Raw genomic sequence first — 15122 nt, 5'->3', positions numbered from 1 at the left:
AATCTCCCTAGTTTGGCAGCTTTACTTATCGCAGCAAATCCACTTATGTAAATATGTAAATCTGATAAGGCTTCTTTTAGTCACTTAATACAGATACTAGGAGTCATTGGTAGCCGAGCGATCACGGAACTGGGAACCGCCAGGAAAGTCTTCTAATACCTCTAAACAGACCTGCAATTTCCAAGATTGAGAAAATAAGGAGGGGGAAAAGTAAGGACGTGTAAGAAAATCTGCCTGTGCATCATTTATACTGAGAGGAAAACAGAAAGGAACACTTGGGTGGGGGAAAAAAGACCTTCATCCCTTCTTTCCGAGTTTCAGACACTATGGAGGCATTCATAGACGTGAGCCATCTCCATCTCCCACACATCCTGTGCGAGCCGGGGGAAAGAATAACCTCGTCAACAACAGAGAATATGGGGGTAGAAGCAGCAGCGGTGAAATGTGATTAAGAAACTAGTAAGAACACTGACAATTCAGCTTCCCAGCACTCCTGTTACACACATGGGCAGAGGACATCTGGGGACATCTGTTGTGCGCCATCGCTGTGACCGTAAGCAGAAACACACTGTGGAGTCAGGGCCACAGAGAAGCCAGGAAACATAATACATGCCCCGTTCTTTTCATAAGAGGATAAAAGGCCAAATGTCAGCCGTGACTAAGAGAAGCCATATATCACTGCACATCGCGTTCAGCAGCACCTGTGTGGAGACGAGACGATGAGAGATCTCTTGAAGCTCGGCGCAAAACTCACAGCGGACTAGAACCTGTTTGGCCAGGTGGCAGTGTGTGCTATAGGTAAAGAACGATACGGCATTAAAGCCAACCTTCGACGTGCGAGTGGTGTTACACACCGAAAGCCTGGGAGAGTCTGTGACGCAGTGCATGGGTACACTGGAGTGAAACACAAGTTGTATAGACGACGAAAACCCTTGGAGTAGGAAAATACGAGTGACTGGACACCAAGTTGTCAATGTAAAATGAAAAAACTCTAAAGCTGATGGTGAAGTATGTGCTGGAGGACTTAATAACCAGTATTGTTCCCTGATCTGGTCTTGCGGCGAGGACAAAAGGGTTCCCATACAAAGATTCACAATTGCAAAAGATCAACCAAATAAGGCGACTGAAAAGCTTTTCATCCTTTGCAAAAACCTGTTTGACTACACAGAGAAACACACACACACACACGCCAAAGGAAAGATGCTGGCGACATTCTTCGTGTGAGAACATTTCATCCATCTCACGTCACCTTTTCCCTCCATGATGCAGTCTAATGTCATTGCATAACGGGGGGAGTTCACCTCCACTATTTTCGGCACCAAATAGTGGGAAACTGTGCCACTGTGGCAATTTTTAGTGGCATTCCTGTTGCCCCTGCATACTACATCACTCTCTCTTTCCACTCTGTGCCATACAACGTGACAAACCGAGTTGTCCAGGCGAGTTGAGTCGTCCGCAACTCCGCCACCGCTGCCACCAAGTCAGAAGTCAAAACATGGAGCGCAGCGGAGCAGAGCCGAGCTCCAGCAGCTCTCAAAACTTCTTGGCTCCTTCAGTGGAGGAACACGGGCCACTGCCTCGGCTCGGAGCTGTGCTGCAGTGTTCGTTTCTAGAACTACCGCTTCATTTCTACCCCTTGAAAGTCCCGACCGTTAATTAGTGCTCTGAGAATAATGAAACAAAAACGTGAAGGAGACTTGCACGTGTTGCTCCGGACTCTGCAGGGAGACATTTGCCCCCGACCGGGCAAATTGCTCCACTTCATTCGTGCCCACAGGTAAACATGAGGGCGCGCATGTGTTTGCGAGCGACACATCGGCGTGTGAAGCCTTCATCCTCAGCCGCCGCCCACATGGCTCACTTATAGCCCATTGAGTTCAAACAGTGTTCCCTTGATTAAACCCCGCGAGCAAATGCCATTGAGTGCAGGTGCGCGTTATAAAACAGCCTTTACTGTGAGCTGGACGTCGTGATTAAAGTGGCCGACATGTGACTACAAGACGTGTGTCATGTCTGGCCTGACTTTAGCAAAGCTTAAACTAAATCATCACGCAAAGCCTAGACGGTCAATGGAGCCATATATTAATATTCAAATAACATTGTGTCGTCATTTCTTAACATTTCAAGTGGAAATGTGGACTTAATGCGCCGTTAAAAGCAAGAATGTGAGCTAATAAGTTGTTGAAATAGTCGCCAATTATGGTGGTGAGTATAAACCGGGAGCGGAGGTGACGTGATGTCAGCAGAATGCAACTGATGATGACAGGGGCTGCTTTAATAGTGTCCACATTAGCCTCCTATTTAAATAAGCAGTGTGCTCGCTTACACAACTCTGTGTTCACATCGGAAGACTGAGGAGTCTGCAAACTAAACTTAAATAGGAGGAACGTTATTTGGAGCTATTAGATGGAGAACTACAATCATGCTGACCGTCATCTCAAGACCACCACATCAAAGTCCTTCAACACTTAGTGAACATCTCTGATCAGACTCAGCATGACTGTCTGGAGGTTCTGTGGAATCAGCTCCGGAGCCAAAACACATGAATCACCTGGCAATTGCAGCGATTCCTCATTTGGCACAGCGCCCCCGGTCTTGGATGTGGGGCTTTAGTTTCATAATGAATTTCCTCCTCAGCAAACCGCAACTCTGTGCAACCGTCTCATCACCCAGACAGTTGCACATCATCGGGGCCGATCTCCAGACGTGTTCGGGAGGCAGTGGCTCAGTGGGTAGAGCTTCCGCTTGGGAACCGGAGGGTCGCCGGTTCGAGTCCCTGCCGAGGTGCCCCTGAGCAAGGCACCGAACCCTCAATTGCTCCCCCCTCTGCGAAGGGTGGTAGTGTAATGTAATGTAAGTCGCTTTGGATAAAATTAATGTAATGTGTTCGACGAAAGGCAACGTTAGCGCCTATTTGAGGGCCGACATATTTAGGATTCTTCCGCACTGCGAGCCGGAGCTTTAGCCCGGAACAAGCGGAGCTACGCGTTAACTTCTCCGTGCGTATGCGGAGGGATTCCTGTGGCGTATATGTTCAACTTCAACAGAGATGCCCATGAAACGTGATCCGGTGTGAATATAAACATCTCTCCTCTGATCCCATCTCCTCGGAGGGCCGAAGGGGCTCAAACGTCAGGCCGAGGCACGGAAAGACGCATGCAGTCAGCTGCTGGCGTCTTGCGGCTTTTGCGGCGAAGCCCCCGACCCGGCACCATTACCCAGCCGGTAACACTGGAGACTTGAGAGACCCCCTTCTGCTTGAGGTTACAGCGAGTTAATCGGATCAACCCGTGTCCATCCAGGTTTAAGGCAGAGCTGGCATATCGAAGAATTAATCTCAGGTTACCCCGCCTGTCCGGACAGCTGGGAGAGAAACCTGGGAGGGAGACCCTGACCCTAACCCTTCAGCTCTGTCCCGAGGAGAAACCCAACAACTCTTGAAAGTGGAAATTCATCGCAGCTAATAAGACTTTGTGCGAGCCGGCTGAGAAGTCTCACCTTGGCACGCTGCAGAGAGAAAACGAATAATCGCAGACATCCCTACAAACAAACGAAGGGGGAAACGAGCTTAATGGTGCAGCTTCATTCACGGATCAAACGTGGAATGTGACAGGAAAGGCCTCCGCTTCACAGACTGCCTCTCCAAAGCTGTAGTTCCTGAGGGGAGTGGGGTTACGGCTGGAGCAAAGACAGGAGAAAGGGGCTCTGTTTCACCAACGTGACCGAGAGGAGAAGGTGTGCCTCTTCATCTGGAAGCCGGGGATGCTGCGAGACAGCACGCGAACGGCAGAACAGCCGGAGCGCGGCTTTCATTATCTCGGGATGAATTTCCACAGTAACCACATTGCAGAGGGGCTGCGACGCTCATTCCTCCCCTAGAGCAGCTACGCCGCCGCCGAGCTGGCGGAGAGGCAGAGAACCTTCCGGCCACATTCCACTTTTGCGATAGATGATTGAGCTCGCTCACATTCGGGGGAACAATAACACTGCCGTAAATCAACACAACAGACTACACCGGTGCGACTGGGTTGCCATAGGATACCAAAGTCAAGTCTGAACCACAATCAAACACAAAACTACTGCAGGGACGTTTATATAGTTACAAACCGGGGGATTTATCACGGCGGCGGGTCGTTTTTCATCCGTTTTTCAAGAGAGGCCAACAACAGTGCAGTGCTTTGAAACGAATGAGACAGAGTCCATTTCGGAGATCTGAAAGGACGCGGGCCGTGCTTCATTGAAGCTGAAATGAAGTTGTGAAGTTTCTTGTAATATTTCAAACCGATCAGTGGAGATGTACCCAACATGGCTGCAGGGGTTTTGTCGTAAAAACTCTCAAATCTGAAGGCGAGCGTTGAAGCAGAAACCGTCAAAACACTTCCTGTATCTTTGCTATGACGAGTTCACCTCTTTTGTTAAGAGTAGACTGAATAAATACCAAGGGCAAGTGAAGTCACACAAGCTTCTGCACAACCACCGAAGATAAAACACAACTTCAAGTGGAAAGAGGGTCTCTGTCTGGAGAAGGAGAAGAAGACCCCTGGGGATGAGAGTGTGTGACGAGTTCTCACTGGGGCCCGTCGCTCTTCGCGCTAATCCAATTCTGAGCAGTTAAACCGGCGCAGCCAAGTTAGCAGATCGGGCGTTTGAAGGTTTGTCCCCGACTTCCCCGCGAGATTAACACTTACAAATCCAAACTACAACTCATCCGTCTGACTGCGAGGGTCCTCTAGGACGTGTGTGTGTGACGCCAGCTTGGTCATCTGCACCGGGCGATCACATCTGTCAGCGCAGACTGTGTTTGTCTACCAAGTGTAGTACACAAGCAGAACCCTTTTTGAAGTATATTCAGGCCTTTACCCCTTAGAACAGAAACACAGAAACAACTCAACAAGTGGACGACCGATAGCCAAGTCTTTAGATGAATGCTGCAGATGTTCTGGTGACTGCAGCTGTCAGTGTCCATTCCCCACTAGACGCCCCGATGCCACGCAAAGGGCGGCGTATACAAACTGACGCAGGGGTCAAAGGGTGGTGCGTCGTCGAGATACAAAGAGAGAAGGCAGTAACTGTTCCTTGTACATCCAGTTTCCAGATTAAGCTCGTCAAAGCTGCAAAATCTCTTCTGATGTGTTGATTGCTCTACTCAGCAGGAAGAGTCGATCTCCCCAAACAGCAGATGCCACCACCCACGAACCAAACCCACGGCAACGGCATTATAATACAGTTTAAGGACAGAACTTTGAGACACCAATTCTTCACTTTATTATTATTATAACAAGGGAATCGCAAAAAAAAGGGGGGTGGGGGGGGGGGGGTTCTGGAAGGCTCTGCTCCCCACCTGTGAGGGGTGACGTTTGGACAAGTGTTGGGGTCTGAGGGAGGGGGGGGGGGAGGGGCGCTTCCTCTGAAAAGCTGCCCGCTCCTTCTCCCTCTCTCCCTCTCTCCCTGCTACATCTGGTGTCCTCCGGGCCGTTTGCTGGCAGCGGCGGAGGGCAGAGCGACTACAGAAGGCTTTGTCCTCGTCAGGGAGCAGCTGAACCAACAGGAAAGCCAAACCCCCGGCCACTCAATTAATGGATGGAACAATTTAAAATGATGGGAGGGCTCTCGGCAGGGGGAAGGAGAAATGTTTACCGATGATGTGTAATAATTGCTCGTTATGTTTCCGTCTTTTTTGCGTCTCCGCCCCGCTGTTCCTTACACTCCTATTATTTTGTGTTTCTTGCTAAACAGAATGTGGAAACGTTGGCTGGAGACTCATGAGCACACGGTGGGACAGTGGAGTCAATAGTTCCCCATATGTAGCTAATGACTGGGTATTTACAATGTATCCTGTCTGAACACTCAGATGAACCCAAATCACTTCCATGCAGCCACTCTGTAAAACGGCTCTTGACTGAGCCCACATGAAGGAGCCATGTGCCAGCTCAGACCACATTAAAACCCTCTTGATCATCAGGTCCTGCCTCCACAGCCCCATCTGTGCCCAGCTGTGGAGGTTTCTTCTTCCATTATCCGACATCCAAAGACATGGACACACACACACACACACACACACACACACACACACACACACACACACACACACACACACACACACACACACACACACACACACACACACACACACACACACACACACACACACGAACATCTGCAGACTACAGGCAGGGCCGAGCTGCGATGAAAAACAAGGACTTGTGCTAAGAAGAAGAGGAGATCTAAGCCTTTCACTGCAGGCCACACAGTGGTCCAGTGTGAAGCCCTCCAGGGCTTTGTCACTTCTTTAAAACAAGTCTGTTTCGCTTTCAGACGGCATCTGCGTCCATTCAAAATGTAAACCCTCCACACCAAGACGAAAGGAGGGAAATTTACCGACGATTTCATCAAAACTCAAATGGACACGTCTATTTATATATGGAGCCTTTTGCAGCCTTGTCCAAATCCTGTGCGTTTGCAATGACAAGCTGATGAGGGGAGAGACGACGCGGAGCTACTGATGAGGTGTGCATCAGGGAGAGAGAGAGAGAGAGGGAGAGAGGGAGAGAGAGAGAGAGAGAGAGAGAGCCAGAGAACGTAAAGGCAGCGGAGTTAAGAAGGGTGGGAGTGAAATATGCTCTGGAGTTGGTCTGAGGGGGGAAGAAGCTTACAGTCGGAAAGAACAGGAGTGACTCAGAGAGGAAGAGGTGGGAATGCAAGTGGAAATTTAAGGGAATCCCACTGAGATAGCTCTCTGCGCTCGTCTGAGCCGGGCCAAAGAATTCAGATGAGCAAACCATATGCTTTACAAGTCACATGTAAACTCTGAGAGAAGACAAAAAACAATGGCAGAAAAGTCAAGCGGAGAGAATCGGGAACTAAAGCAAAGATCGGTGTGTGTGTGTGTGTGTGTGTGTGTGTGTATTCTTCCGAGTTGTGTTGGGTTGCAGCATTGTGTTTGCTGTAAAGTCTGTAACTTGGCTTTCATCTGTGTGCCATCGACTGGTTGTGTGGAAAGTTACGCAAAATGATGTCATGAGTGACTTCTGCGTGACAGAATTGAAGAATGATCAGACGCAGCAATGAGCCGTGGCTGACTGATGTCATTCAGGACTCAGTGGATCATGCCTGTTATGCCATTAGCCATGTTTGTGTGTCACATAATTCAAGAGTGATCAGCTGTGCAGTACATTACATTACGATCATTTGGCAGACGCTTTGGCAGACGCTTTTATCCAAAGCGACTTACATTACATTACCACCCTTCGCAGAGGGGGGAGCAATTGAGGGTTCTGTGCCTTGCTCAGGGGCACCTCGGCAGGGGCTCGAACCAGCGCCCCTCCGGTTCCCAAGCGGAAGCACTACCCACTGAGCCACTGCCTCCCAGTATAATGGAAACCCGTCTTGTGTATTCAGGGGGCAATTCTCACCCCAAAGTGTTAGTTTTAAGCAGATCGCTTGCCATATTTTTCAAGTTTAATAGCTGGCAAACATCTGTAACATCTGGTTCAAATGGACAAGGGGGTGGGGGGGAGAAGAGAGAAGAGATGCCTACAGCACAAACAGCTACACGATTGTTTAAATGCAGTGACGCGTCGTTCACAACCTGCTGGGGGCAAACGAAGCTATGAGCGCCATCGTGACAAAACTGATCCCGAGCCCAGGTAACAACACGCCGCCATGATGTCACCGTGACACAGCCAGCCAATCAGCCCAGCACACACAGCTAAACAAAGAAACGGCTAATGACATTGTGCAGTGAAGCCTCTGGTAAAAGTGAAGGCTGGGGCGTGCAGAGCTTCCTCTCCAGGGCCGGAGACAAGAGAGGGACGGGACGCAGACGAGCGGCTCGCCAGGCCGTATGGATGACACGGCAGAATATGACATAACTCTGAATGAAGCCCTGCCAGGAGACTGAGCGTGTCTGGGACGAGGATGTAGAAAACTATGAAGACAAGAGAGTTATAGATGAAGAGGAATGCAGACTTTGCTGAGGATGTTGTTTGGGCTGATTTGCGTTTAAAGGATTTGGACTTCAATGTGAAATTTGGGCGCAAAAAAAGAGAAAACAGAAGAAGCTGTGATGAAGAAGTCCTCACATGAGAGTCATTAGGCAACACTACTACATGAGACAGGAACTGAGCACTGCTTGGCTGTAAATTATTGCTACTGAAGCGACTTGGGGGGGCGGTGAAAAGCTTGGTAGCTCATTCATTAAGCGGTTAATGTTCAATCTTCAAACTGCTTTCATGGATAGAGAAGACAAAGACGTTCCAATGTCTTGTCCTTGGCCATCTTGCATCTCCACCTTCTCGGACCTCTTATCAGCGACCCTCCTCTTCTGCGTCCTCTCTTTCCTATCAGACACAACACCAGCTTCAATATTTAATATGGCCCTTCCTGACAGAGAGAAGACGGCTCTGGAATGTGCTTCTTCTCTGATCCTGGAGTTCAATCAAACACGGAGGCTTTCACTCCTTCTCCTTCTCTCCCAGGCAAAACACCGGACTCTCACCTATCCATATGTGCACAAATCAAAGACAGACAAGCAGTTTTGTGTGGTGTTGCAACTAGCTTATTACTCCAGCTTAGTCCATATCAGACCCAGGTTGAGGCTCTGCAGTGTGGCTCCTCTCCTCTCCTCTCCTCTCCTCATGTTGAGGGCATGAGCACAGCTGAGCTTTACAGGATGCTGCTGCAGCGATACAACTCAGAGCTCAACTGTCTTAATCACAACAACAAACAAATGAGCGAGTCATCTTTGGGTCAGTAGGCCGTGACAGACGTTCAGTAGCCAGCTGCAGACTCTGTTTAGTCATAAAGGCTCGATTATAGCTAACTGGCAGGCTGTCGAGCTAGGCTAACTTCAAGCTAGCCAACTTTATCCCAGGCTGTCAGACAGCAGAATGCTTTGTGCACCACTGTGTTTGTTTTACACTTTGGAATATATAGAACATGGATATCGTCCCTATGTTAGTTTCGTCACGCAACAACCAACTCAACCATGGAACAACACAATAAACAGCAACATTACTCAGGGAGCCGTGTTACTGCTGGTGGCTAGCAGCTGCAGCTGCTGGTTACTGGCGACAATCGCCAGGTTGGGTCTATTTCCAAGAACAATAATATTCCAAATTCAATTAGTTGACATGGTCGAAAGGTGAGTTTGTTGTTAATAACGGCGTATGATTAATTCTATTTTTCATGAATGAATGGCTTTAAATTATTCACCAAAACGTACAAATCATATCTGGAAGAACCGGCGGTAACACAACTCCTTGGCCCATGGGAACAGTTGCTATCCAGCAAATACACCGAGCCTGCTTAGCTAGTGTGTGGGGTTTAAAGCACAGCTACCTGTTAGTCGCAGCTTCACTGGTCCATTCCGCCGGACTCCTTGGTTAGACATCTCCGCCCGGTTCCAGGTTCCACTGCACGCACTGAAAATATGTCTTAAACTGTAAAAATGACAAGGTTTATCAACCTCTCCACCAGTTTTTAGACAATAATGGAGTCAAGGCATTGTGGCCCGGATGTGGACTGAAATGCCATAACGATCGTTCACAAATTCAAGAAATAGAAAAATAAAATAGAAAAATAAAAAAAATCTCGAGTGGAGCAGTGTTGCAAAAGTGCATTTACTAGAAACGCATTCCCCGGGTGGAACCGTGAGGGAAGTGTCGAGTCAGGGCGCCGTAACGCGGGTTTATCTCCACATCTCTGTCCGGGCTGAGTCCTCCTCCTCTCCGCTAGTCGGGAGTTGAACTGTTGATCCACTTGAGGAGGCTGCGGGGAGCACAGCGGTGACGACAGCGTTCATCTAACATGTGGCTCTGACAAATCCATTAACGACCAACTGGACGCGATTCCTGCACACAAAGAGCTGTATTCTGGAACAATGTATAGTTCAAGGTACCATGATAAATCACGGTTTCTCTCTAAATTGCATCCAAAACGGTTTTGATCGGGTGGATAATTCTGGTGTTTTACTTTAAAAATCATTTAATAATCATTTAAAAATCATCTGCCAACACAGATTTGGATCTGGTTTTTATTATTATATTCTATTTCTAGTTTGTTTCCTCCTTCATGATACAGCTACATATATTTTCATAGCATATTTTCCTGAATGTAACACAATACTTATTAAGGACTCCACAATGTCTCACACCTGAATCAATATTTGTGTTGAATGTAATGTTTGCACGGTGAGAAGAGCATCAGAGTGAACCTGTTGTCTATGCCAGCAAATGACTGAAATTGAGCCTTTTTTTATACCAAACTGCTCTGTGAGCATCACCGACACAGGTGTGGATCATTAATCAACTGGCTGCTGTTCATTTTGTGCAGCTCAGCAGTCCTGAAGCAATGTCCATTTGGAAAGGTTTCCAGCATTTCAATCGAGCTGAATTCAGCGTTTTTGACAGCCTTGCATCCCCGGAGCCCAGTGATACTTTCATCATTAAGAATGAAATGCAAACCTCAAATTTTTGTCAAACTGTCATGCAAGCACATTATCTCGACTGGGTCAAAGCTGGGGGAAGCAAAAGTCAACACGAAGTACTTGTCAATCTTCTGGACGACTCTCGTAGTGAGTCAAGTCAAATCAATAGCAGCAGAGATGTATTTTGGCTTTGACTTGTGTGGATAGTTGCCAGATTTCTGGACAATGAAAGTCAGTCAGGTCAATAACTGATTGCAGCATTTCAGGTTAGCTGTGAATTAGTGACGAGTCAGAATCTGCATTTTAGTCCATTCTGGTGGTCATTGATCATGTGTCTGGCATGACTGCTACAATCTGGGGATGCACGATTTGGGTCACCACTGCCTCATGTTAGCCAATATATGCATTAAATGTATGTGTTTGGATTCCGCACATGTAAAAAGATAATTGTTCTGTTACACCGAAAAATACAATACAATACAAAAAAAAAAAAAAGACCTTGTGTTTGGGATCTTGCATGTTACACATACCAACACCACGAACTATGAAACATATTTGCATTTCTCCCTCTAGTGCTGATTTCTGGAACTCCACACAAAAACCGAAAAATGTGAAAACATGAAAAATGTGTAAACCTGCACTCAATCTTCATGGAGTCAACATAGCCAAATCAAAGTCATTGTCTTGAGGGGACGGCAACAAACCTAGACACAACACACCCACTCCATTGCCTTCAGAATTATAACTTCCATTGTTATTTGACAGTGAGCCACAAAGAAACAAGTCCCATATTAATGATCAATGACATCACAGACAATTTCAGACCTTTATTTACAATTATGTAAAACTGTATGTACATAACATACACAAAAAAAAGAGATAGACAAGGACATGTAAAAGGGACAATAAGAAAGACGTACACAGTATGTAGAACAGTATCAATTTCTAGACAGTATCTAGAAATTGAAAGCGCTTTGGTTTTCGCTGATCTGGAATGCGTATCCATCAGTGGTTACTTCAGGGGCCACAGACTCCACATCTTCCTCCTTTAGAAATGTTAAAAGAAGAAAAAAAAAAGAAAAAAAAAAAGGGTGAGCTCATCCATTCACAACAATGAGAGTTAAATATCAAATAAGGTCAAGTGAAAACAAAGCCACTTACGTCTCCGGAGAAATACTTCTCGATGATGTTGAGGGCTGCTCTGTACACCATCTCATTCTCATGGGACTGCAGAGCCTCGATCTTGTCCAGTCCGCCACATTCTTCAATCATTAGAGACAACTTGTCCGACTCGCCAATCTTATCTCCCGCCTGATGGGAGGAATAAAAGAGATCGATCAACTCTTGAAACAGTATTTCATAAACATCTCGCCACCTCAGAGATAAAGATTTAAAATCAGGCTTTTCAAATCTGGAAAGGTGCGAGTATCATTTTGAAATCGGGTTGAAACTCACCAAAAAGACGTTGGTAATGGCGTCTAAGATGACAAGGATGATCTTGCTGTCCTTGGAGGAGAGCAGGTTCAGAAGAGGCTCGAGCACATTGGCTTGAACAAGATACACCACTTGTTCAACAGTGCCCCCGCTGGTAAAGTTAGTAATCGCCCATACAGCCTCTTTCTGAGTTTTGTAGTCAGACTGCAGAAAAACAAAGAATGTAAAATTAATAGGACGACCCAGTTTCTGAGGGTCAGAGCTTCTGCCAGAGATATGCTGCAGCAGTGTTCAAACCAAAAATAAAACATACCCTTGCCAGCACTTCAACCATGTGTGGCACCAGGCCGGCGTTGATGACCTCCTGGATTTGCGTGTCCTTCCCTGCGGTGATGTTAGACAGTGTCCACGCTGCCTCCTTCTGAATGTTGGCTCTTTGGTGGCGCAGCAGTGCGGGGAACATGGAGAGTGCTGCGGCGTCCAGCACAGCCTGAGTCTGTTCATCTGTACCCGTTACAATGTTGCCAATTGCTCGCAGCGAGGGCGTCTGAAGTAAAGACAGAAATATCAGGGAATGACAATCTTGGGACTACGTGCTGGTGACACAAATAAGACAGCAGCGAGTTTCCATACATACCACCACAGAGAGCTCCCCAGAGCCGAGCATCTGCACCAGGCGAGAGACCAAGCCGGCCTGGACCACCACCTCGATGCGGTCGTTGGAGCCGTCGGTCAGGTAGGAAACAGCCCAGCAGGCGTCTGCCAGCACCTCCTTGTCCTCGTGGTGCAGGAGGCGGATGAGGGAGGGCATGATCTGTTGGATCGCTGCGATCGGAGGAGAGGGGTTCTTGTTGCGACAGAGGTTTGACAGCGTCCAGGTGACATTTCTCAGGTAGCCAGGCTGCAAGGAAACCAAGTGAAGAATGCAGGCATTAATTTGACATGAGTGGGCATTAACTTAAGTCAGGGCGGCCCCTTGTGGCCAAAAATGAGACTTAACAGAAAGAGTGAATTGGACAATTTAGAACAAACCAGTGTGAGTTGCCTCAGTTTCCATGTAAAATACAGTATAAATACATACAAACACACTTACAGTCAATGTTGTCAGGTCAGGAACATCCAACAGACTAATCAAAGGGGCCACTGCTCCATACTTGATGACTTTGTCTCTAAGGCCGGAGCCATCGCCTGAGGAGAAGGAGAAGAACACAAGTCATTAGTATTTGAACTTCACGTCTGAATCAAGCAGTGATGAACATAATAAGAAATCCATGTAGTCTCCCAATTACCTGCAATGTTTCCCAGGGCCCAGACAGCCTGCTCGCTGATGTGCTGGTGGGGGGAAGTGATCAGGCTGATGAAGGCGGGAACGGCTCCCCCCTCCACAACGGCAACGGTCTGCTCAGATGTCCCAGAGGCAATGTTGGTCAGAGCCCAGGAAGCCTCAAACTGGATGGGAGGGCAGCCCGTCACCCCCAGGAAGGAAACAAACTTGGGGATGAGGCCAGCACTGATGATCTGGTCAATGGGTGGGTGTCTCTCACGGGACAACAGCTTCCTACATACAGAAGCATAACAAAAATGAGTGATCCATACCAGCAGACACTTCTGATTGTGCAGTAAGACCCAATATGGGGCTCTACATGTTTTCCAGCGTCATTACCGTGCAGCCTGGGTAGCCTGCAGCTGGGACTCAAAGTCACAGCTGTTCACTCCTGCAAGAATCTCTTCAACCGTCCACTGCCGGGCCGCCTGTAAATGATCCCATCACACAATCAGAATTCAAACTAGTGATGTTGATAAGGATGGGGACACTGGCAACTGCATCATGTGACCTACACCTGCAAGCAATGCTACATTTTCAGATAGCCACGCATTCTATACGAGTGTAATCGCAACCGCATCTCATTACTGTATTGCTTTTATGCATTGGAAAATATAAATATTGAGCCGTAAATCCTAATCTATACAAGGCCGCGCCCGTTAGTCCCTCACCAAAACTTTCACCATGTGGATTTTTCACCAGGCCAGTTTCATTTATTATTGTTTCATTTTTTTTTTTTTACATTTCCTCTCACCATGTTGGTCCAGTTAACACAAAATCTAACCTGTACAATGTCTGAACCGAGCCAGACAAAGGTTTTATCTCTGCTACTCCTTAGAATTTTGCTACAGTTTTCTGCCTATGTGTTGTGTGTGTGTGTGTGGTTCATTTTACAAAAAGTGCTGCATCTCTTTCAGACTTCTATACCAACACAAAAAAATAAATCGATCAACCTGATGGTGGCGCTACAACAATTAAACTTGGTCAAGTTTGGAAGCTGACATGTTAGTATCACACATTTCTTTGAGCATTTCTTTGATCCAACATTAACCTTAAATTCTGAATACTACCTGACAGTTAGGGTTCTTCTCTTGAAGTGGGGAAGTCGCGTCCTCGGGGAGAGCAGCCACATTTCTCCTTTTGAAGATCTGATCATCCTTTTTCGCTTTACGAAGTTCGACATTCACCTCCACTCTCCTGCGGCGCAGCTCCTATGTTTATTTCCAAAGAAACAGGGTGATTAGTTTTTTAAGTATGACTCATTGACGTTTCCATAATGGACGTTGGTCCGTCAAACAGCCATGATGTTAAAACCGCAAGTTTGTACTCACATTAGCATCTTTGCCCTTGTTCTTGAACTTGTTCAGACGTGATTCTGACCCGGCGTTCTCAGACATTTTCAGCTGATTGGGAATTTCCAACGGATGTAAAATTGAAGATTTGTAGAGTTCGCGTGTTCCTGCGCAGAAAGTTAAAAGGTTAGTCGACCGCGTGAATCCAGGAAACCCACTGAAGACCCGCTGTCAAACTTGGTCAATAAGTTCGTTAAAACCGTTTCTAGCTAGAAAAACGTCAACATATGACAACCCCGATTACATATGAATATGATATTGAACAACTAAGAACATTGATTAAACCTTTAACTAAAAGAGGTAGACAATGTGGCTCGTCCTCACCTCGCTCAGACACAGAGGTAGTAATTTCCCGAAAGTGCTGCTCAGACCTTTAAATTTCTGGAACAAAGCCGCCTGATTGGCCCGTTCAAGCGCGAGCATCCAACCGACAGCGCTCATTGGCCCATTTAAAAAAAAAAAAAAAAAAAAAAAAAAATCTGCAGAGCGCGCAGGACAGGATGTCAGTGACGGGGAACTATCGCGAGATTTCAGCTCAACGGTCCCTGACCTTAGGTCTTCTCTTCGGCTTGCTATTGGCTGTCAG

General features: G+C 47.1%; 2 protein-coding genes across 4 annotated transcripts in view; both read right to left on the bottom strand.

The window, feature by feature from the left end:
* LOC142992526 (E3 ubiquitin-protein ligase SMURF2) overlaps positions 1 to 9742 on the bottom strand; it is a 37429-nt gene extending 27687 nt beyond the window's left edge. For both annotated transcript variants that reach the window (XM_076142994.1, XM_076142995.1), the window contains exon 1: positions 9340 to 9742. In XM_076142994.1, coding sequence (XP_075999109.1) covers positions 9340 to 9391 — 52 coding nt within the window. In that variant the 5' untranslated portion in view covers positions 9392 to 9742. The remainder of the gene's footprint in view (positions 1 to 9339) is intronic.
* A 1496-nt stretch (positions 9743 to 11238) lies between these two features.
* Positions 11239 to 14909, bottom strand: kpna2 (karyopherin alpha 2 (RAG cohort 1, importin alpha 1)). 2 transcript variants are annotated; one of them, XM_076143249.1, is made up of 11 exons: positions 14861 to 14909; positions 14516 to 14643; positions 14255 to 14395; positions 13524 to 13612; positions 13150 to 13418; positions 12954 to 13048; positions 12498 to 12761; positions 12174 to 12407; positions 11882 to 12064; positions 11588 to 11737; positions 11239 to 11472 (listed from the first exon to the last, which is right to left on the bottom strand). In XM_076143249.1, the coding sequence occupies exons 2-11, from the start codon at positions 14579 to 14581 to the stop codon at positions 11383 to 11385; spliced, it is 1581 nt and encodes a 526-aa protein (XP_075999364.1). In that variant the 5' UTR covers positions 14582 to 14643; positions 14861 to 14909; the 3' UTR covers positions 11239 to 11382. The 2 variants fall into 2 exon arrangements, with proteins under 2 accessions (XP_075999364.1, XP_075999365.1); XM_076143250.1 differs by lacking the exon at positions 14861 to 14909 and adding an exon at positions 14822 to 14843.
* Positions 14910 to 15122: the final 213 nt, after the last annotated feature.

Source organism: Genypterus blacodes, unplaced genomic scaffold (assembly GCF_046128005.1).
Source record: "Genypterus blacodes isolate CSIRO-AG114 ecotype Tasmania unplaced genomic scaffold, CSIRO-AGI_Gbla_v1 ptg000022l_1, whole genome shotgun sequence".
Lineage (NCBI taxonomy): Eukaryota > Metazoa > Chordata > Actinopteri > Ophidiiformes > Ophidiidae > Genypterus > Genypterus blacodes.
The sequence above is the reverse complement of the archived record's forward strand: the minus strand, read 5'-3'. Positions and strand labels throughout refer to the sequence as shown.

Bases quoted from the DNA above. Each gene is read 5' to 3' on its own strand.
- kpna2 (XM_076143249.1), bottom strand. From the start codon at position 14,581: ATGTCTGAGAACGCCGGGTCAGAATCACGTCTGAACAAGTTCAAGAAC. The intron at 14,396-14,515 runs GTGAGTACAAAC...AAATAAACATAG, and splicing joins ACAAGGGCAAAGATGCTAAT to GAGCTGCGCCGCAGGAGAGT. The intron at 13,049-13,149 runs GTAATTGGGAGA...CCTTCTCCTCAG, and splicing joins GGCCCTGGGAAACATTGCAG to GCGATGGCTCCGGCCTTAGA.